The sequence below is a fragment of the Pleurodeles waltl genome, chromosome 4_1, assembly GCF_031143425.1.
Source record: "Pleurodeles waltl isolate 20211129_DDA chromosome 4_1, aPleWal1.hap1.20221129, whole genome shotgun sequence".
NCBI classification, from domain to species: Eukaryota; Metazoa; Chordata; class Amphibia; order Caudata; family Salamandridae; genus Pleurodeles; species Pleurodeles waltl.
This window is the reverse complement of record NC_090442.1, coordinates 248,636,269-248,658,970: the sequence shown is the minus strand read 5'-3', so window position 1 is coordinate 248,658,970 and position 22,702 is coordinate 248,636,269. Positions and strand designations below refer to the sequence as shown.

The following is a 22,702-nucleotide window of genomic DNA, read 5'->3' as shown; positions in this document are numbered from 1 at the left end:
TTGACCAGTCAGGGCCAAGTCATATAGGCCGTATCATTAACTAGGGCAGTGGTCTTCAAACTTTTTAATGCTGCGCCCCCCCAGTTGACAAATAAAAATCTTTGGGCCCCCCCTCAGAATTTTTCACAATTATTTTAGAAAGATGGCATTGTTTAAATATGTGTAAACCTATTTAAACATTGCAGTGAAGTACTGTTACCTTTCTAAACCTGCAATCACATGCTTCTGCTTAAAACAAAGGCATGTTATCTGTATAATGCTTCTTTTGGCCAGCGTTTGGCGGCCCCCTGGGATCACTTGAGGCCCCCCTAGGGGGGCCCGCCTCCCAGTTTGAAGACCTCTGATCTAGGGGGTAATTATCATATGCAGACTCATCACAGCTCCAAGGCAAGCTCCATGGCAGGACAATGAACGTTTCTTGTGATGATAGTGTAATGTGGTTTACATCTGAGGATGTTTTTACCTTCTAAAATCATTATTTAGCCCTCATTACAAGTACTCCTAATTTCGATGGGGGAACTAATAGAAATGTGGTACCGACACAGATCTGTCTTTTACCTTCAGACTTCACTTGCTAAAAGCATCTAAATTCTCTGGGTGAAATACTGGGAAGAAGAAGAAATTAAGAATAACTAGTGGAACTGGAATTGGGATTAGAATTACCCTCTGGGTACCAAATACAATACCCGGTAGCTATGCCCTATTCCCCCCTCCCAGGATAACAGTTTGCATTGTTGATGGTAAATCTGGGGTGGAGGTATTGGTCCGATCTTAGAATGAGGCCCATTATTTTTAGTTTATCTTTCTTTTCTTGGTATGGATGCTCTAAAGGGGTGTGTGTGCCTAATGATGAGCAAGTACATAAAACACTGATTAGTCATAAATTTAACATAGAGCTCCAAGTTCCAGGGGTGTGTTATATTGTATATATGCGCATTAAATACGACAATACACCCTTTATGTATATACTTGAGATCTAACCACACCTAAATAATGCTACCAAATTCTGTGCTTACTTTGTGAACCCTAGTATGCAGAGTTGGAGCTTTCAGCTAAACCTGTCATGCAATCCACTTACAGACCTGCTATTTTCAGATAAATGTCACTGTGAGAGAGAAGATGGAGGCCTGAGGGGAGGGGTCAGTGGAGGGGCAGGGCTGTAAGCCCATAGCTTTTAGAAAGTATAAGAGGTTGGGTTTATGGAACTGACTTTCCCCCGTCCCCGAAAGTAAAGCTTCAGAGGCTGCTTCTAATGTGATGGGGAGTTTGCAAGACCCCCATGAACATCAGCAGTGCCCAGCCTTGAAACTTGAGCTGTCCATTGTGTGGTATCAGCTTCTGAACTGAAAACCGTGTGAGCAGAGCCGATATTGTGCCACACATGGTGGGACTGTGTGTGTTGGCAGGTCTGCACCTACTGAAAGAAAACACCAGATTTTCAGTGCTCAGGTGAAATCTATTTAATAAACAATGAAGTGCATTTGATTGAACAAAACTACATCCGAAAGCTGGAAATTTGGAACCCATGCTTTTATGAAGAACAGCACGTTATGTTGCGTTAGGTAGTATTCGTAAAGAGAAATGTCTGCCACTGCATTGGCATTTTAACTGCTAAGTTCGCTTTTTTTCCTTTTTAGTGGGGCAAGAGTACCTCAAACTAATTCCCAGAGATTCTGCTGCCATAAGGAGACACCTTCATCAAGGAATATTAATTTTTTCTTTACTTTTCTAGCAAAGGTGTCTTTTTATTTTATTGTATCAAAAATAATTAACTATAAAATATAAAAGTTTTCATGAGGCAGAAACAGGGTTCATGTTAGGGGCGGGCCATGGCACTATCATGCCCCGCCTGCTCTTACCTTGCAATGCATAGTTTAGGATGCACCGAGTACACCAGGAGTAGCCTTCAGAAGAAAATACAAATATGCTCCTACTCACCCGTTTAGGAAAAGACGTCATAGCCTTAATTCCACTGTGAAGCCTTCCATCTCCATTTATTAGTCAAGGAGCCCTTAACTAAACCAATAATTAAACCAGTAATAAACCTAAAAGTTTTCTACTCCCACCTGTTGTGGAGCTTCAGTGGGCTCACGAATCACGCCTATATATACACAAAGTGCAGGTCATATTTGTTACTGTGAGGAGGAGTCCATTCATATATTTACCAAGCACTGAAATAACATGAATAATAGATGCTTTTGTTAAATATCCAGCGCTTAACTATTGAAATGTGTTAACAGCAGCACAAACAAGTATTCAGTCAGGCGATTCTGGTCATGAAGAATATGTTGAAAACAAATTTAAACTGAAATGCTGGGTGTAGCTATGGCTCCCAAGAGACTGTCTTATTGATATTAGTGCTCAGAGGAAATTTACGAGAGCATTGCGGCACGTTTGCACCGCACAAATTGGTACATGCCTAGTGCAAGGCTCTAAGTCAGATTTATGAAGCCATGCAAAGCCACTGTGAAATAGTGTAAATCGCTGCATTGCGGTACTCTGCCCTGGACAGGCGTTCTATGAGCATTTTGGTGGGTGTTCCAACCCAGGATCCATAGATTTTGCTGCACCCCCAGATTTACAGGACCATATAAACCTGGGGATGCACCAAAACCTTATGCCTCCACAGAGGAGGTACAACGAGAAGAAATATGTTTATTTCCCCTCCGTTTTTCCTCTTTCGATATGTACTGCATTCTGCATTACACATAGAAAGAGGAAAAAGCCTGTCAGGATTGTTTTTGTGCAGGAAGGTGCCCCTTCCTGCTCAAAAACAATCCTGCATGTACAGATTATTTTGTTAGAATCAAGGATAATCTTAAACATAACAAATGGCATCATAGTAAAAAAATTAAGGAAAAGCAGAAAATATCGCCAGTTTTGCGTCAATCTGTTGTACTATCATATCATAAATAACATTTCAAATATTTAGTTTTCTGTCATTCCAGTGTGAGTGTCAGGTGTTATGAAAGTATGAGCTGGATTTTAAATGAATTGAGTTTTTATATGTGCCTATTCACTTGCCCACAACCATCACCTTCCCATAAAAGGACAGATTTTGCAAAATTAGGAATCTAGTGATGTGACATGTCTCTAACCTGTCCTACTTTCAAAAGCAAAATGAAGATTTTGTTTACCATGGGTGTAGAAGGTTGTCAATGTGGCTTTCCACGAAATTCTAGTACTGATAATCATTGGGCGTTTGCTAAATCTGAAGCTCTATCTGTGACTTTGATGAGCTACTCTCAGGTGCCACATAAAGCGCAGTGGAAGTGGATGGTGCGAGACATGGTTAACTAATGTGCTTGGTACAAACTTCAGTACAGAGCCCATTCACCCAGAGCTAAGTTAATAAATCACCTATTTGTGTAATGGGCAAAGATGCTGGCACTAGCAAGCCCCTGCCACTTGGTGCTTCAGGCTATCCAAAAAGTATTATGTATGATTGTATTTTCACTCAAACGGATGGAAGCAATGATATGTATTTACAATTATGCTTTTTACGGGCAACCACCTGTATTGTGTGCTTGTGTTATGTGTCTAAGTGTGTGTTGGTGGACTTGAGATGTTCATTTCTACCGCAGATCAATTTACAAATATCAAATCTTCCATCATGGAAGATCTCTACTGCTTCAAGGTGGTGGTGGACTCTCATACGAGCTGCCTTCCACCCTCCGTTACATACAAGGCACTATATACTGTTTGTGATGAGCTCCTGCATATTTATTTCTCACTATACCTGCTTACTTGTTTTTTCAATTTGTCCCATCACTTTTCAAAATGGTGTTCTGATCATAAAGTTAAAAACATACCTAAACCTTAATTTTTTTATGATGAAGTGGGGCGTTTTTATTAAACCTAAAAAACAGTGTTTGCGACGTGCCATCAAGGATCCAATTCCTTCTTGGGGTCTCGATGCACACAACAAATTAGTGGCATTCTCTGAATAACTGGAAGTGCTAAACATAGGAGCCAGAACTTAATCTGTAAAGTTTGATCAGGCTTTACAGTTGAATGCTGCTTTCAAAACTATGGGAGGTGCCATGAAGTCTTTGTAAAACTGCCTCCTCTTGCTCAATGGCATGTCACTTACATTGGTTGTTTTTACCCATGTGAGAAGACAATGCTTTAGTCTCAGCCTGTACATCTAGGTTTGGACTTCTTACAATCTGAAGCTTGTCACATTTCAAACGAAACCAGCAGCAGGACCGCCTCATACATTTAACTAGATCAAGACTTCAGCTGCATACGTTTGTGACAGGCTGGGATGGGGGCTACCGTTGTAGCAGCCGTGGCTGACAATGTGACTAAAGGCGCCATAGCACAGTGGCACTTTTATTCAACTGCACCTTTAGGTCCAGGGAGCCAGCGACGCCGAGCCTAAGCTACAAACCACACACGGGTGAGAACAGCAGAGCTATCCTAGTGCCAGTCACAGTACTGACTGAATCGTAATCGGACTACTTCTACTTAGTCTCTTGGTTATACCGATATAAATTACATTTCGTACTGTAGGACTAGCTCACTAACAATGTATCTACTCGCAATCATATGCACAGTAATATTTCAATTTCAAATCAAAGGCATCTTGGAAGGGTAAGAGCTGCGACCAATGTCTGCGCCTGTCTCTGTAATGTGACACGCGAGCTCCCTGCTACCACATGACTTGGCCGAACGCTGTTCTGAGTGACACCTGCCAGTCTGAATCTGAAAGGCTGTCTTGAGAACTGTAGACTGTCCTACTGGGCCTAAGTCCTTTGTTAGCAACACAACAGGAAAAGCAGGAGCAGAATTCCAGCACACAGACACGCAGGCGAGCTCCCACAAACTACTAGGAATATTCATGGAAAGACTTGGAAGTATGAGCTCGGTCAAAAGGTTGAAAGGGAGACCCAGACACTTCTAGTTAACTCGGGATGAAATGGGTGAAGTTGGTGATTCTGTACTTAGCACAGTTGTGAAGCTATGCCTATTTTGCCCATTTACACCTTTTGTGAAATGTTCTAGCAAACATTTTCCTTGTGTAACATTTCTGAGTATCCAATCAGGGTTTTTTTTAAGGTAGTAAGTAAAAACACTGTTGTGCCTTTCCCTTATTTTGCTCAAAATAACATATACAAAACTGCAGTTTGCTGCAATCTTTTCTAACCAAAAAGTGACAAAAATCGGAAAGGGGTAGCACATATTTCCTTTGCAAAACATATCGAATATATGTAAAAGCTGCGGCTCAAATTAGAATCGAAAATATTTCCCCCACCCTCAAATCATATATTTTGCTGATTTCTTTTTACAAACATTCAACCATTTCATCACATTTCATAATGTGTGTGGCATGTTTGAGACAAAATTATGAAGTGCACAGGAACAATATGCCGCAGGTTTTCACATCACAAGAAATATATCTTGAAAAAAAGAGGAGAATTCTGTAATTTTCTGAAAGTTTGCATACCAATTAAATATTTGTAAATTAATAATGTTTAATGAAATTATCAAGGTGCAACGAGATGAATCGAGTTCCTTCCTCAGCTCTGGATCCCATAGTTTAGTGGTTACGGCATTGGATTTGGATTTAGGATCTATAAGATTATTACCTGCTAATCCACTGATGCGCTGTTTGATTCTGGAACATATTGCATTATCAATATGAGATTGACTCCATAAATTGAGAGTGCTTAGCAGTGAGATTTCGTAAAAATTAACACAGATTATTTGTATTTAATATAATCTGGGGATAGCTACAGCAGCAAGAGCAGGTAACCACACTTTCACGTGGCCTTATTGCTACGTTGTGATATAAATAAGGCCCTCTTTAGTAAGGGCTCAGTAGCACTGAAATACTTAGGGATAACCATTAATATTAAAAAAAAAACTGTGTTCTAGTAAATTTACACTTAGTACAGAATTAAGACGTAGCTACCCGTTAGTGCTTAGGAGTTTTGATGCTATTAAACATAAATAATATTTCTTAAATGTTCTTTAAAATCATTCCAGTGTGACTGGCAGCTGATATAGACTGTGAAAATTTCCCCCCCAACAACATTTCCCAAAACAAGTGGAATCCAGGGTTCCAATATTTTCTTAGATTTTTTTTTCACCGTCCATATAAATTCTGTTATCTCACAGAAGTTCACTTGTGTTTTGAAGGGTTAGTTTTTCCCTGTAGAATTACCAGTCAGGGTCACATTCTTTTCAACAATAACTGACCCGCCATTTCTCTGAAGTCCTCCAATGTGGGCCAAAATGCAAACAGGGGTCTTCTATGAGTTAGACCACCAAATAAAGTGAAGAAACCGCTGCCCTTTGTGCTCACCGTCACCTCATCTGTTTCCTATTGCATGTCCAACCTCCAATCAAGAAGCATCATAATTGTGTGTGGGTGGCGAGGGGGGGCTCTAATTATGGGCAAAATCCAACCAGTTCCAGTAGAAAATTTAAGATGTGCAAATGATGCTGTATTCATTTATTGACTCCATGCTCTTGAATAGTCTCCTGGAGTCTTATACACTCCATGTGCTTCACTTGCAGGTGAACACCTCCGTCCGCTCACTGCACGTGTTACATTTCACAAAGCAGCACCAGTGGAATTTGCAGTTACACTGCCACACCTTGGTATACTGGTGCGTATTGTAGCCCCTCCCACAGCACAAGAGATCACAGCCGTCTGCATGTGGGGATGTGCGGTTGCACAGCCGCCCCTGAGTCCCCACGCTCCCTGTGGAGGAGTCCTCCTCACAGTAGTTGGGGGAGCGCTCAATGTACACCAGATCCGTTTCCATTGGTTTCTGGTAGCTCCTGGTCTTCTTGACTTTAAGGAAGGTGGGCTGCCGTAGCCGGTTTGCTCTCACTACTTCCACGTGAACTGCGTCGTTGTACTTTTCTTTTAAAATGTACCCAATCTCTCTGAATTTCGGAAGAGTGGTCCAACAGGTCTTCGTCGTACAGGAGCCTGAAACCCCGTGACATTTACACTCCAGTTTCATTCTATCCTCCAGTGCCTAAAGTGAGAAACAAACACAATGAGTCAGATCAGTAGTAGAAAAGGTAATTCCTTGTATTATAAACAGAACCCTTGTATTACCAGTACTCGATACCATATGTCACACTTAGGCATGGAAACACTAGGACTGTGGTATGTCACAATAGTTTGTGTTATGGCTTTGTATTGGGAAGTATTTCGCATACAACTTTAGAAATTGTGATAATTAAGTAATTCATTGTTGCGTGTCCAGGTACTGCTCCTGGGGGAAGAAGGTGTGGGATGGGATCATTATGTGCACAATATTTGCTGTATGAGCTGTGATACCCTTGTTCTTTTCTAGTTCTGTACCTTTAAATTCTAGTAAAAATAAAGCAAAATAACATAAAGAAACAACCTAGGAAAGTATGTTATTGTGGCACTAACTCGTACCTATAGCAAATCCTTCCAGTAAAGTTATTTCACCAAAAGCAATGGGGCTGTACAACCAATAAATAACCTTTGGCTCACAACATCACAGGAAGTGGCATCACAGGCCTGAAGGCAAAACCGCAGATCATTACAACTGTTCTAACAAATAAACCTCTTGAAGGACCCATGTTAATAAACAGTGATTTATACCAGGTCTCAAGAACTAAATTTATCAAAAGTTAAAGGACTATTAATTTTAATTCCCAGTAGATTGGTTAAATCACAAGGAACGGAACGGAGTTTGTGGGAGCAGGAAGCAGAAACCTGTAGTGGCTTCTACTCTTAGCTAATACTGAAATGGCGGCCGCTGAGGTCTGCATATAATCAATTCTTTGTAATTTTTAGCTGCAGTTGGTAGCCAGAGCTACACTGTATCAGGTACACCTGATGTGTTTTACTAGTCCTGGGCTGGTCGAACTACAAAATAGAAAACAGACTGATGGCCAAGATATCCATAATGAATACTTATGAGTAAAATGTACAAATAATGCATTTCAGTCTACATTATCTGTATATTCCTTTAAGCATAACTTGAAGTTAATATTTAGTATGCTTAGAAATGGGAAAATATACGAAGGGCTACATAAAAATAAGCTATCATTAGAGAAACCTTTTTTTATTAATATACTATTCAGTGATTTGACAAGCACAGCCCTTCATTTTAGTATCATTTATTGACTTCAAAAGGTATGTGTGGTCTTCATTTGAAGTTTATTTACAGAGAGGATGTCTAACTTTGCTGGTACAATATGTGATATGGTGCAGTAATTGTTTTGACAATTTACTGCAAATCAGAGTTCTACTCCTCTTACTATCTCTATTGATGATTTTCATTTGAAAACGTGCAAGTGTTTACATGTAGCACTTGACACTTTCTAATATAGTACATTTAATTTCTCTGTTGCCTAGATCGTGCTTGATGGTAAAAACTATACCTAAAATAATTAACGCAAAGTTACAAAGTGTGTATTTAAATCATAAGTTGGATGCATTTGTGTCTCATATAATAATTGCTTTCTTCACTATTTGCTTCTCCGCTCGTGCATTGTGAGGGCATAAAATATAAAACCTCCTCAAAAACTTTGGAAAAAATCATATTGTCAATTCAAGTGTTTCTCCATTAGGAAAGCTTCATGAAAAAAGCTATATTAGTTGTCTAAGGTTTGTTCAGGTAACATTCCTTACGTTTGTACTACGGCACACAGAAGTCTGCACTCCGCAGACTTTACACCTGTGATGAAGATGGTTGCAGCCTGTGTGTGCTGTGATCGCCACCTAGCTCACACTTCCTGTGTAGCGCCAGGTGGCGCTCTTCTTGTGGCCGGCAGTTGACTGACCCTGTCATACTCTGTGGAGGGGAGTCTGTGTGTCCTGCCTCCCACATTTGTACTCCAGTGACTCCGCCCAGCAGGCCGAGTTGCATCGTTGAGGCACAAAGGGCCTCCCCTGCCCCACCCAGAAGACTGAAACCGCGGCAGCCACTATCTGTGATGCTTGCTTGGCCCATGTGTGCAAGGCCTAGCATTGTGTTTGGAAGGGGGGGAGGCACCACTGGGTCGTGAGCAAGTGCACCTCACACTGCCCCGCAGCGGGCTGAAGCTGCTGCATGAAGAGGCGGGAAGGAGCCTCAGTGGACGATCAGTCCATCCAGCAGCTGCTGGTGGATCAGGGAAATTATCACATTCCCCATCTGTGAAAAGACAAGAACACTGAATGATTGAGTGGAACACAAACACATAATAACAAAGAAGAAAGGAGCAATAAAGTCTTGCTGTGGCTGTAACATATAAAGGAAGGGTGAGGACAGCAGACACCTCAGATGAGGCCCTCATGGACTGTCTGTACTGGAGGCCCGTGGCACTCCTTCTGCCTGCTTTGCAGAGGGGCCAACCCAACATTTGATGAACGCAACCAACGTACCACAAGAGGTAGTCACATTCTGTTGATGTGAGTGACATACAGTTGAGTGTCACCCACGCACAATGTCTGAACGATGGATGAACATCCCGCACCAGCAGCTCTTGCACACTGCACCCACTCCTCAGTCACGGAAATGCCACAGGAGACCGTGCCATGAATGCCCTGCACTGGCACACATGGGTTGGGCACCTGCAACATTACTTTTGCACCGCCTGCATAACTGATGGAGTGGTAAAGAGGTCAGTGATGCTCCACTTCGAGGGTGAGGAGTTGTATGACCTGTTTGAACACCTACCTAACACAGGTGGGGACGATGACTTTGACGCCGCAGTGGCAGCCCTCAATCACCATTTTGATCTTTAAGTTTTGCGCTGAGACAAGCCCAGCAAGCAGAGGAGGGGTCAGTGAATGTCTTCTACACATGGCTCAGGAAACTGGAGAGTACTTGAACTAACATTAACCAGCGTAATGAGATCAGTGCCCGCTAATTTAAGGCTGAAGTTCAGATGTCCTGTAGAAGCTCATACAATGCCAACCAGGTATTTCGCTGGACAACATACTGATCCTGGCACGTTCACACAAGCTTGTGGATAGTCAGGCTGAAGAAATGGAGTTGTTACTGGCGAGAGGGGCAGTCCCGGCAAGCATGACACGGAAGGTGAAAATGGAGGATCAGCGGGTAGATGCCATCAAGAGTCGACCTGCCCATACTTTGAACATGCCCAGGGCACCTAAAACGGGGTGTTGCAACTCTGGCCTGACACAATGCACACAAAAGTATGCCCAGCTCAAAGAAAGTCATGTTCTTGGTGTGGACTCATGAATCACTTTGCCAAAGTATGACAGAGCTGTGGACAAAGCTCAAGTGCGGGGTACAAAGGAAAAGGGAGAGCAACCTTATGACAACTGTCACTAGAGGATGAAGAAGCTGGGAGCCAGTCAAAAGTGGCAAGTCTGGGGAAATGCCTGATGATGTGTTCACCATCTCCTGTGCCAGCAGAGAGGGCAACCATGATTGACCACCACCAAGTGCACCGTTGACATTGAAGACACCAACATGACAGCACTCATTGACACTGCTACCTCTGTCAACCTCATAGACTCTGCCCAGTTCAGGAAGATCACACTACACCCCAAACTAGCTCCTACAAGGATTCACCCTTACGGGGGCACCAAACTATAGCTGTTGAGAAGGGTCATGGAGGTTGTGGTGGTGATTGAAGAGAAATCAATGTGAGCACAGTTTCACATGACAAAATGTGATTCTCACACTCTCCTCAGGTGCCACACAGTGGAAGACTTGGGGCTAGTCTTCTTTGCTAGACAGATTTGTGAATCCCATGCCACAATCATTATGCAAGAGTTTTCCCAATTGTTCAAGTGATTAGGGCACTGAAAGGCATTAAGGTAAAGCTGCACATTGATGTGACTGAGAGGCCCATGGCACTCCACCACCAGAGGGTCCCATTCCACTCTGTGCCACTAATGGAGAAAGAACTGTAGTACCTGGAACAACAGGGAGTGATCAAGAAAATCACAGGGCCCACTCCCTGGGTTTTTCTTCTGGTAATTGCACCCAAGCCTATGCAAACTGGGACTATCAGACTGTGCGTGGCTATGTGGCTTCCAACCAAAGCCATTCGAAGGGAGAGGCATTAAAGCCCTACTGTTACTGACATAGTGGTGAACCATAATGGTGCTCAGTGTTTTTTGGCATTATACCTCAGTGTGGGTTACCACTAGCTAGAATCTGACCTGTTGAGTTACTACATAACCACTTTCTCAACGCTCAGAAGGTACAAGAGGATGCATTTTGGAATATCAGCAGCAGCAGAGGTGTTCCAGAACATTATTCGTGAGACCCTCACTGGCCTAGTAGGAGTGATGGACATTAACAGTGAAATTTTAATATTCCTTTACACTTTTAAAGAACACCATGTGTGGCTTAGAACATGGGTAGTTGCAAACATTTTCCCAAGGGCCATAAAGTTTGGTCTGTGGTGTGACCAAGGGCCGCATTTTTGCCATGTGGGTGGTGGTCGGGAAGGAGGGATAAAGGTGGGTGTAGAGGAAGCAAAGCCTGTATATCTAGTGACTTAATTGCAAAATGTGAAACCAGAAAACCCGGAATCAATCCCAGCTTTACCACTTGACCAAACTGTGTGATCCTGGGCAATTGTTTTATTTCATTTTCCATCCTTTTACTTCATTATCACATATTAGAGCACATAATACATGACTTCAAGATGTGTACTCTTTGAAACCTTCTGTGTTTGATTTAATAAGCTACAATGTTGTCTATATATATTAGCAGCCCAGGGCACCCAAAAGGTGCACATAATAACTGACTTGCCTCTCAGTTCACAATTGATATAGTTGTCAGGGTGGATAGAAGCATTAATGTTTCTAAATCCATGTTTCAACACTATCATTATTTTTTTTAAACAATACTTGTCAATGCGCTGATATAATCTGATGTACTAAACTAAAGCGGTTCTGCTTGTTAATGAAATACACTTTTGAATTTGAAGATAATTTATCTGTACTTTTTCACATTTGTTGCAAGATGTCTTTAAACAAGAAGGTATTCTTGAAGTTAAGTGCTGCTGGACACCCTAGTAACTTTCTTTTTTATCTTCAATTAAATTGTAGATCTATGCTTACCTAATTATTTTACATAGTTTTAATGTTGGAGCTGAGTTGAGTAAGAAGAAGCCTGGTGCTGCTGTTGCCTAAGCGGATAGTAGGGGCTGTACTTTGGGTATCACTGGTTTAGAGCAACCTTGAAGCGGTTAGAATACAGTAGGCTGACCCTGCATTAACAGAAATGCTCATTCTATAAGAATTCAGGAGATGTTTTAGATTTCTGTTTTCCAGAAAAGAATTGCAGGTAGACCCAAAGAAGGCAGAGGCCAGAAAGACTGCAGTTATCTCACAAAACACCACATAGGTGAGGAGTTTCCTTGGTTTTGCCACTTATAGTGGTTGCTTCATCCTGAACTTGGTCACCCTATCAGAGCCATTCCAGCTTAGATGAAGAATGATGTCCTGTGGGACTCCTGCACTGACATGGCATTCCAGCAAATTAATGAGGCACTGCTGGCAGATGTCACCATGCCATATTTCAATCCAGGGAGCTGGACAGAGCTTGTAGCGGATGCAAGTCCTGTGGGTCATAGAGCAGTTCTCTTACAGAAGAAAAGTGTGGGCTTGTGGTTCCCATTGCTTATGCGAGCAGAGCACTGACCGACACTGAGACAAAATATGCACAAATTGAGCGCGAGGCACTTTTGATCCTGGGGGGACCTACTGCCATTTTCATCTGTACTTCTGTGGACAGCAATTCCAGATCATAACAGACCACAAGCCATTAGTTCCCCTGTTTGCTTGGACATCTCGGAATGCTCCACCCTTCATCAAAAAGTGGGCCGTACAGCTTCAATCATACTCATTTGACATTACGTATCGTCCCAGGGTAAATAACCCATCATCCTACTTATCGAGACACTTGCAAGCACAAACTGGCCCTAGGGAGAGGGAAGAGGATGAAGGAGTGGAAGAATTTGTACAGATGGTAGTGCATGATGCCTGCCCTCATGCGCTATCAATAGAGGAGATTAAGAAAGCGACAAAGTCTAACAGGAGCCTATAAAAGTTTAAAGAAGTGCTTCTTAGGAGACAGTGGCGCAACTTCCTGAATGGAACCAAGGTGCTGACAGATGACAATGGGCCAAATCTGGAGGGTCAGAGATGAGCTTAGCACCAGCGGTGAAGGCCTGCTTCTCAGAGGAAGACAAATGATAATACCCTAGAGTCTGTGAGCCTGAGTTGTTCATCTGGCCCATCAAGGTCACAAAGGTCTTGTAAAGACAATCACAAGGTTGAGGGGCAAGTTATGGTTCCCTGGCATGGACACCTGGGTGGATGACAAAGTCAGAGGCTGCCATTCTTGCATGATAGCCAGTGGAGAACCCTGTCCTCCTTGATAATCACAGAGGAGCCGTGCCTAACAACATGGAGTTCTCCTCATCATTTTGCAGGCCTTGCGTATTTCTACATTTTCTTTACAGTCGCTTGACTACTCATTTCTTCAGAGTGTGTGGAAAGGCATAAGCTTGAACTCAAGTGTCACATCTATGCTCTTTGTCTCACTGTCTTCTGTTTGAACCATTGCTGTCAACATTCCAGTCTGCTTGTGTGTGACACTTCCATGTTTTCAGTGGCCTATGTGTGAAATGTTAATGCCTTATGTGTGACATTATTAGTAACACTTTACGGTGAGTAAACAAACCATTAAAGTCCATGTAATACAATTAATAATATAACTTAGACACTTTGCCTGCAATTCAAAGTGATCTCAGCTAAAGAATAATGACTGGTGAGGGTTAGCAATAACACAAGAAAGGGGGCATCTTGGCAAATACAGACTTACCACTGCCCCTTCTGGGGACTCATATCATGTGCAACACCAGACAGTCCTGCCTTTGCCTGCCAAAAACTCTTAGCATGTTGCTTAATGTAGTTTTTGATTTCTTATCAAATATGTGAGCTACCCGGACTTGGCATGCAGTTGAAATTTCTGCAAAATGCAGAGGTTCCCCAATTAAGAAAACCAAAGTCAGTTTTAAAATAATGATACCAGAACTATGAAAATCCAATAAATTAAACCGGAGATATGCAGGGTTAAGGTTTTCAGTGAAAATAGCGTCTTAAAGCAGAAAGCCTCACTCCCAGCATCTGGTCACACTAGACCAGGAAAATTCACAAGTTCAGGCTGACCGTGAAGTAGCAGGGGTCGGATACATGGACCAGGTTAGTCCCGCTTATTTCAAAGTCTGGTGCAAAGAGTTCAGTTTGCGTTAGAGGAAGCTGCGAGGATGATGTTGAGCGTTGAGGACAGTTGTCGCTGAAGCATAAAGAGCAGGCCAGCATAACAGGCTGCCGTCGCTGTTGGGTGAGGAGCTGGTCTGGTGTCGCGGGCTGTCATTGCTGTCTCATGAAGTGGGGGCCTCGCGTTGTTGGTCGTCCTTGGCAGGTGCTGTTGAGGTGAACAGCAAGGCTCAACAGAGCTTTGCGTAAGCGGTCATCATGTGTGGCACAGTCTGTGCAAACGAGCCTGTTCGCTGTCGCAAACAGCCAAAACTTCAGGATTTCTCACCTTTCCTTCAGGAAGAGTACACTCTGATGCCAGCCAGTGGTTCAGGACCTGGGGAGGCACCTCTTAGGGATCAGGGATTCATTCCAGCAGAGGCCAGCAGGGCTCAGACAGGTCCAGTTACAGGTTCAAGCAGGTCCAGTTGCAGCAGGTCAGCGGGGCAGTTGCAGAGAGGCCCTTGAAGTTTATAGTGTCCCTGTAGCTCTCACTGGAGGCCAGTCAACTGACCCTTGGAGTCACTCTGGGTTAGCCTGGGATAAAGGTAAGTAGGCCCAGTCTTTCTTCTCAGACAGCAAAGCAGCCCTCAAACAGCAGGACTTTTCTTTGGCAGCAGGACAGTCATTCTTCTGTAACTTCCACAGGACCAGGAGTGTTATGATGAGTAGTTCTGGAGGTCCAGTATTTATACCTGGTGCCAGCCTTTGTGTGGGCTGCTTCCCTGTCCTATCCCACATCTGGTTTTGGAAAGTTCTTCCCTGTCCCCTGACAAGGCTCCAAATTGTCTAGGTGTGACAAAAGACAGGGCAGGCCTGGTATTAACGTCCTTTGTCTGTGCAGGAGGCAAAGCTCTTTGAAGTGTAAGTGGGGCTGAGGACAGGCCCTCTGCAGTCTTCTGCCAGGATGACCCATCCTGTTACACCTAATCATCCTTTTGTTACTGTCTGGAAGCAATACGCAAACCATAAAAGTAGGGCCATTCACAGTCATATGACCTAGGACCCTGGCAGAAGGCAAAAATTGTTAGGAAAAGAAATGCCAACTTTCTAAAAGTGGCATTTTCAGAATTCTAACTTAAAATCCAACTTTAGGAAAAGAGGATTTTAAATTACAATTCATTTGAGTGTAAACAGTATATTTCTATCTACTCACAGTGCAAAGTTAGCATGTATTAAAAGTAATAAGGTACCCCAGTGTTAGTCAATTGGAAAGATAGACCTTACAGCAGTGACAAATTACTTTAGAAGTTTTTCACTGCTAGACATATAAAACTTAAGTACACATGCCCTACTTTTTAAATACAATGTACCCTGCTCTATGAGTCTATAGTACCTATCTTAGTGGCGACTTACAAGTATTAAGAAGGAAGGGTTAGGTCTTGAAAAAGGTTTATTTTGCCAGGTTGGAAGGTCAGTATAAAGAATGCAATAGCAGGCCTGAGACATGTTTTAAGAGGTTACTTTAGTGGGTGGCACAATGAGTGCTGCAGGTCCACTAGTGGCATTTACTTTACAGGCCCTAGGTACATGGAGTACCATTTACTAAAGACGTATAAGTAAATTAAAATGTACCAGTCGGGTATATGCCAGTTGTACCATGTTTTAGGAAGACAGCACAAGCAGTTTATCACTGGTTAGCAGGGGAAAAGTGCACAGAGTCTTAATGGCGGCAAAAACCAGTTCAGCAACAGAAGGCAAAAATCTGAGGAGACTCTGGGAAAAGGGCCAGGTCCAACAGTTAATAAAGGCTCAATCACTAAGTGCCCAGAGCACTACTAGAAGACTATGCTGACTGACAAATATGTGGAATTGGTACTTATAACAGAAGTCAGGCATGTTTATGGATCAGAGCACACCTTCCCCCTTGCCATCCCAGGAGGGTATACAGCGGGAGGGCAGGTGTCAGTGGTAAGGGAAGTGGGGTAGAGATAGCCCATAAATTAACAATGCCAAGTCACACATCAGTTATGATAGCCCCTCCTCCTTTGAACATGTAGGCCCTCATTATGAGTGGTTTATTTTTTCCAAATCCTATGGGAATTCATTTTTACCAGGATTGGAATTATGACTTAGTTGTGCTTTCGGCATCCCCCACAGTTTTCCCTATGTTAATCTTAGGAGGTCAAACATGTAGAAATGTACAAGATGAAAATATCCAGTAAATACAGGTAAAGTCGGATTTGGTGCAGAAAGCTTGTGAAGGCAGCTATTTGTCAACCCTGATGAAACTGATCTTAGGTTATTGGTTTTCTTTAGGCTGCTGAATAACTCTTCCCACCCCAGGCCACCCTTAGTTTTGGCCTCAGTTGTGAAACTCCTGGTATCTTCTACAAAGATGCTTACAGTTATGCCCAGCCTTGTCTTGAGAATGTTTGGGACCCTCGGCAAGATCTATCTTGTGCCTCCTGTTAGTACCAACATTCAATGTATTACCCCTGTATCAGATATTAAAAGGCCTTGTGATGCCAATCAATATTCAGTTGTCTTAAACTTTCAGAAAAGAAAGGCCTTGAAACGTAGGGGGCTTAAACAGGTTTTTATAAATAGGCTTAAATAGGCATTTGCTGACTTTGCCCATGCCTTAAAACGTCTCAGGACATACCACCTCATACTCATGCAGAGGGATTGTCTGAAACTGTTATAGCCAATTCTGCTGCTTCTTATGTGGCCACTTACTGTGGTGGTAATCCCAAGAGATCTAAGTTTAAATCTTTGGTTTATGAGCAGCGAGGACGTTCAGGGAGCAGACGCCTGTAGTACTTTTAAAGACATGGGCTTTGAGCAAGTAGTAAGTCCTCTACACCTCCCAACTGCAAAATACAAATCCTATGCCATCAGGTCACAGTCACAACTGTGACCTGATACAGGAGATGCGTAGGTCAGATCCAAGGGCCAGATTTACACGGCCCTACCGCCTCCTTGCACCGCACTAGCATCATTTTTTTGTACGCTAATGTGGCTCAAGGAAGCAATTTTCGCAATGCCATATTTTCAAAGTGGCGCAATGCATATATTGCACAACTTTGCGACCCCTTGTGCCACATTATGCAGACGTCGGGCATAATGTATGCAAGGGGGGAGTTGTGGCATTAGAAGGCATGCAAAAATGGTGCAGTGAAATTTACAAGATTTCAGTACACCATTTTTGGAGTCATTTTTAATGCCTGCTCAAAGCAGTTGTTAAAGTGAAGCACCCATTTTAATCAATGGGCCTCCTTGCACTTTGGTGCATTAATGTCAAAAAGTTTTATCCTAGTGCAGCAAAGAGCCACAACAGCATCAGAATGTTTGATGCTATTGGCCTAACGTGCACCATAGTGCGCTGTATTGTAAATACAGTGCACCCATGGTGTCGTTAGGAGGGGCAGGAGCAACGCAAGAAAACTGATGCACCAGTTTCTTGTAAATATGCCCATAAGTGTCATTCCCAGTGCAAAATTGCAGGATAAAGAACAGTACAGATATTATAAGGTTTTATCTTGACAAAACCAAAGAGTACTTAAAAAGCCAGCTCCAGAGGTAACCTACTTGCTTAACTGCTACAACAATAACTCACTCTCCTTCGGTGACAAGTATGCCCAAGTAAGAGAAAATAATACATGTAATCCTTCTCAGGGCATATGAAGAATTTACAAGTGAAAGTCAGACAATACCAACGCCTTGGCCGAAAAACACACACAATTGTACTGCCCCGATAGTTAACATTGCATGTGGTGGGCACCCACACTCCTTTTTTGGAGATCAGGTGTTGTTTTCCATATTCATATTTTTATCCAAAGAAAGAGTGAAAAGCCAAAAAAGGAATAAAAATAGATTGTATGATAAATAGAAAACAACAACAAAAGGTAAAAAGCAACAATGCACGAAAACCTGCTGGAGTGGGTTAAAGAAACAACATCGAGTTTTGGAATAAAGAGGCACAAAGGGGAAGGAAAGTTAAGCAGTTTTTGTATTCGATACCTAAGGCAGCGTCAATGGTGGGCTCTTAAGAAAAACTTTGGGTATCTGCACTTAGGTTAGAGTACAAATAAAACACTGAATACAACTTTGTTAAAAAGTTGATGGGAACATTTCTTAAACTTATTTACATGACACTGATTACAGATACAAAATTAGATACTGAGACTTGCCTGCGATCTGAGAAAAGGGGATGACCAACTCAGGCACTCCTGTGCCATACACAAAGCGTTCTAAAGAAAGAAATTAAACTACCTGAAAAGGTTGATTCAACATTATGTTCCAACCAAGACCCTCTGTTTGATCAAGTCACAGAATTTCCACCAAGTATGATCAGAAACGATCCATGGGAGTCCAAGGACCCAGTCTCTGGAATATGACCGGCTTGCATGGATTATATTTTAATTCAAATCACTTTAGTGTTTTAGCCATATTTGGATTTTGTGATAAACTCATGGAATTAAGGGCCAGATGTAGGAAACGTTTAGCGACTCGCAAACGGCAAAAATTGCCGTTTGCGAGTCGCTAAACGCGTTTCCCAATGCAGAAATGCATATTGCGAGTCGGTACCGACTCGCAATATGCATTTCTGAATCGCAAATAGGAAGGGGTGTTCCCTTCCTATTTGCGATTCTGAGTGTTATGCAATACCATTTGCGACCGCATATGCGGTCGCAAATGGTGTCGCAGTTACCATCCACTTCAAGTGGATGGTAACCCACTCGCAAATTGGAAGGGGTCCCCAGGGGACCCCTTCCAGTTTGTGAATGGACCCAAAAATATTTTATCAGGGTAGGTAGTGGTCCAAGGGACCACTACCTGCCCTGAAAAAAAAAACGAAACTAAAGGTTTCGGGGTTTTTTTAAGTGCAGCTCGTTTTCCTTTAAGGAAAACGGGCTACACTTAAAAAAAAAAAAACTGCTTTATTGAAAGCAGTCACGAACATGGAAGTCTGCTGATGACAGCAGGCCTCCATGTTTGCGAGTGCCTATACTCGCTATGGGGCCGCAATTTGCGACCCACCTCATGAATATTTATGAGGTGGGTCATTGCGATCCCATAGCGAGTCGCAGTCGGTGTCTGAGACACCGTACTGCATACCAATTTGCGACTTGCAAATTGCGAGTCGCAGGGACTCGCAATTTGCAAGTCGCAAATTGGTTCTTTGCTACATCTGGCCCAAAGTCCTTCTAACTAGGTTTAGGCTTGGGTATGTTAGATGGCAGCTATGTTTCCCAATTCGGCAAAATGATTCTTCCTCATCCTTAACTGCCCTTATGAGGAAAAATGTTCACAGAGTTTGCTGCATTTTGATTTCTTCTGTAGATTTAATTTGAGTCTTCCAAGGTGTTTTTTAATCCCAGTCTTGACTAGCTTGGGCTGCCTAAGTATAAAGCAGCCTTGTTATATTTATCAATCAATCAGAGTTTGTAAAGCACAACTACTCACCTGTAAGGGTCTCAAGGTGCACAGGAGTGGTACTCTGAGCTTTAGTTGAAGAGACAGGCTTAAAGGTCCTTCCTGAATTGGGGTAGCAATGGTGATTGCCTGAGGTGCAGGGTGTTCCAGCTCTTTGCTGCGAGGTAAGCGAAGGATCTCCCACCAGCCAAGGACTTCCGTATGCGGGGTACGGTGGCTAGTGCTTGTTGTGCAAAGTGGAGAGGACTTATCGAGTAGAAGGTGATGCAGTGGTTGAGGTAGGCAGGTCCTAGGTTGTGGAGGGCTTTGTAAGCATAGATGAGGAGCTTGAAGTTAATTCTCTTCTCGATAGGGAGCGAGTGGAGGTTTCTTAGGTGATTGGAGATATGTTTGGGGCAGCGACTGTCCAGGATGAGTCTGGCAGAGGCGTTTTAGGTGTGCTGTAATTTCTTGAGGTTCTTATTGGTGGTACCGGCGTAGAGGGTGTTGCCATAGTCAAGTCTGCTGGTAACAATGGCATGGGCTATGGTTTTGCGACAGTCCTTTGGGATCCCTTTGTAGATCTTCCGGAGAAGTTGGAGTGTGTGAAGGCAGGAGGATGTGATTGAGTTGACTTGCACGGTTATGGTGAGCGATGAGTCCAGGATGACACTGAGGTTGCGTTTGTGGTTTGTTGGGATGCGGGGTTGCCGAGGGTCGATGGCCACCAGGAGTCATCCCAGGCTGATGTGAATGGTCCCAGAATGAGGATCTCAGTCTTGTTAGAGTTGAGCCTTACAGACACTGAGTTTAGCAAGGATCTGTTTTAGTGTCAGCTAATTTCTCAAAAATGCTCTATGTGTAAGGAACCATGGGCCATATGTAGCAAAGGTTTAGCGACTCGCAAACGGCGAAAAACGCCGTTTGCGAGTCGCTAAAGCCACTTTGCTATGTAGAAATGCATTTTGCGAGTCGGAACCGACTCGCAAAATGCATTTCCGAATCGCAAATAGGAAGGGGTGTTCCCTTCCTATTTGCAACTCGCACCGCGATGTAATTCCATTTGCGACCGCGAATGCGGTCGCAAATGGACTCGCAGTTACCATCCACTTGAAGTGGATGGTAACCCAGTCGCAAACGGGAAGGGGTCCCCATGGGACCCCTTCCCCTTTGTGTCTGGCATTAAAAATAATTTTTCAGAGCAGGCAGTGGTCCAATGGACCACTACCTGCCCTGAAAAATACTGAAACTAAAGGTTTCGGTTTATTTTTCAAAGTGCAGCTTGTTTTCCTTTAAGGAAAATGGGTTGCACTTTGAAAAAAAAAACTGCTTTATTTAAAAGCAGTCACGGACATGGAGGTCTGCTGACTACAGCAGGCCTCCATCCCCGTGAGTGCCCTGAATCGCTATGGGGTCGCAAATTGCGACCCACCTCATTAATATTAATGAGGTGGGTCTTTGCGACCCCATAGCGACTCGCAGACGGCGTCTGAGACACCGTTCTGCATAGCAAATTGCAACTCGCAATTTGCCACCTACCTACATCTGGCCCCATATGGCCTTCTGAATCAAAGATGAAATGAGCCTTAAGTTCTTAAAGTATATTGTATTTGTTTGGTGATTTTTTGTACTGTTTTACACATTTTATGTAATGTGTGGTTTTAAAATGTATCTGCTTTTAAGATAATTATTTAATACTTAAATAAAGCGATTTTGACTTTGACTGGCTTGGCTTTCTAGAGCACAACCATACTATCTTCTTTTCAGAAAGTAGCTGAAAATAATAGTTTTCTAAAAATACTTCAGCTTAACTGTAAGTGCTGGGAGTCAGAGAGTGCTTACCACCTTCTTAACCACACTTTTACTAAAAACACCATAGAGAAAACGGTGTGTAACTCTCTCCCTTCACCGCATACCTAAGGACCTTTCCACAGCAACAACTACTATTTCACTCTAGAGCTCCAATTGGAAATTGCCATATGCCAAAGTAAATGTGTACGCAACCTTAGGGTGCGGTCTAGTGAAGGTGCCAAGTTACCACAAAATAGATTGCAAAATTGCCATTTATTGGTATATTGGAAGTGCTGCAGTAAAAGATACTGCTTTTACTGGAATGCTGGATAGCCTTACACCATTCTTGTACCTTACCTAGCTATACTGAGTAACAGTATCCACGAGTTACAAGCAGGCGATCTGAAAGAGCCATAAGGCAACCTGCTCTGGGGCACAAGAAACACCGTACATATATACATCTAAAAGCTAAATGTTGTTATAAACACAACGCGCTATTTCAATTTGCTAACCTCATCGTGCAATATTGGCCTCTCTAGACGGCATAATAGAAGCTGTCAGTCATCTGAATATACTTCTGCTTGCTTATAACCCACAGTCAGCAAGAAACATCACAGCGAGAGAGAGAGAGAGTGGCAGCAACAAGAACAGTCAGATGCATGTGCATAGAAATCTACAAAACATCTCATTCTGTTCCCGTTCAGGGTTACTTTGAAGTTTAATCGAAGGTATTATTTACAGATTAGACTTTGGGTTTTGATGCCACATCGGAATTCTACTCCTGAGCCCGTTATTTAGTAGGTGTCATAATGAACAGAGAGCTCTATGTAAACTTTTTTGTCTTGCCCATTCCTTCTGGTTTTCTGGAAAATACATCTTTCAGAAGCGATTTTTAAGTCTTCTATCTCAAATAGGTTTCTGATTCTGCCCTGTTCAGCCAAGTGCTGCGATTAGTCTAAGGACATCTTCACGAGATGCTCTCTAATTCCAGGCTGATGGCTAACAGGTGTTACCAGTCCGATGGGCATTATGAGATTAGTAGAAAATCCTCTAATCTAGGGTGTTTCACAAGTGGGAATTAGTGCAGAATCTCCACTTACTGCATAGACTATTCCCCAAAATCCAGAACCTGGAGTATTCTCCCTCTGATTTACCAATACCCCTGCTATTAGTAATTATGTGGGGTGAAATACCGACCAGAAAACGACTTCGCCTCGTAATGGGAATAAATTGAGCGGTGCAAATACAGAAGTGAATTCTGCCTTCCCGTTTAACAAAGACAACAATTGAAAAGTGGGAATCCTTTCTTGACAGACA

General features: G+C 42.9%; 1 protein-coding gene across 3 annotated transcripts in view; it reads right to left on the bottom strand.

The window, feature by feature from the left end:
- Positions 1–1,445: 1,445 nt before the first annotated feature.
- Positions 1,446–22,702, bottom strand: part of WNT7B (Wnt family member 7B) — a 293,293-nt gene continuing 272,036 nt past the window's right edge. For all 3 annotated transcript variants that reach the window (XM_069228250.1, XM_069228249.1, XM_069228251.1), the window contains exon 4: positions 1,446–6,995. In XM_069228250.1, coding sequence (XP_069084351.1) covers positions 6,516–6,995 — 480 coding nt within the window. In that variant the 3' untranslated portion in view covers positions 1,446–6,515. The remainder of the gene's footprint in view (positions 6,996–22,702) is intronic.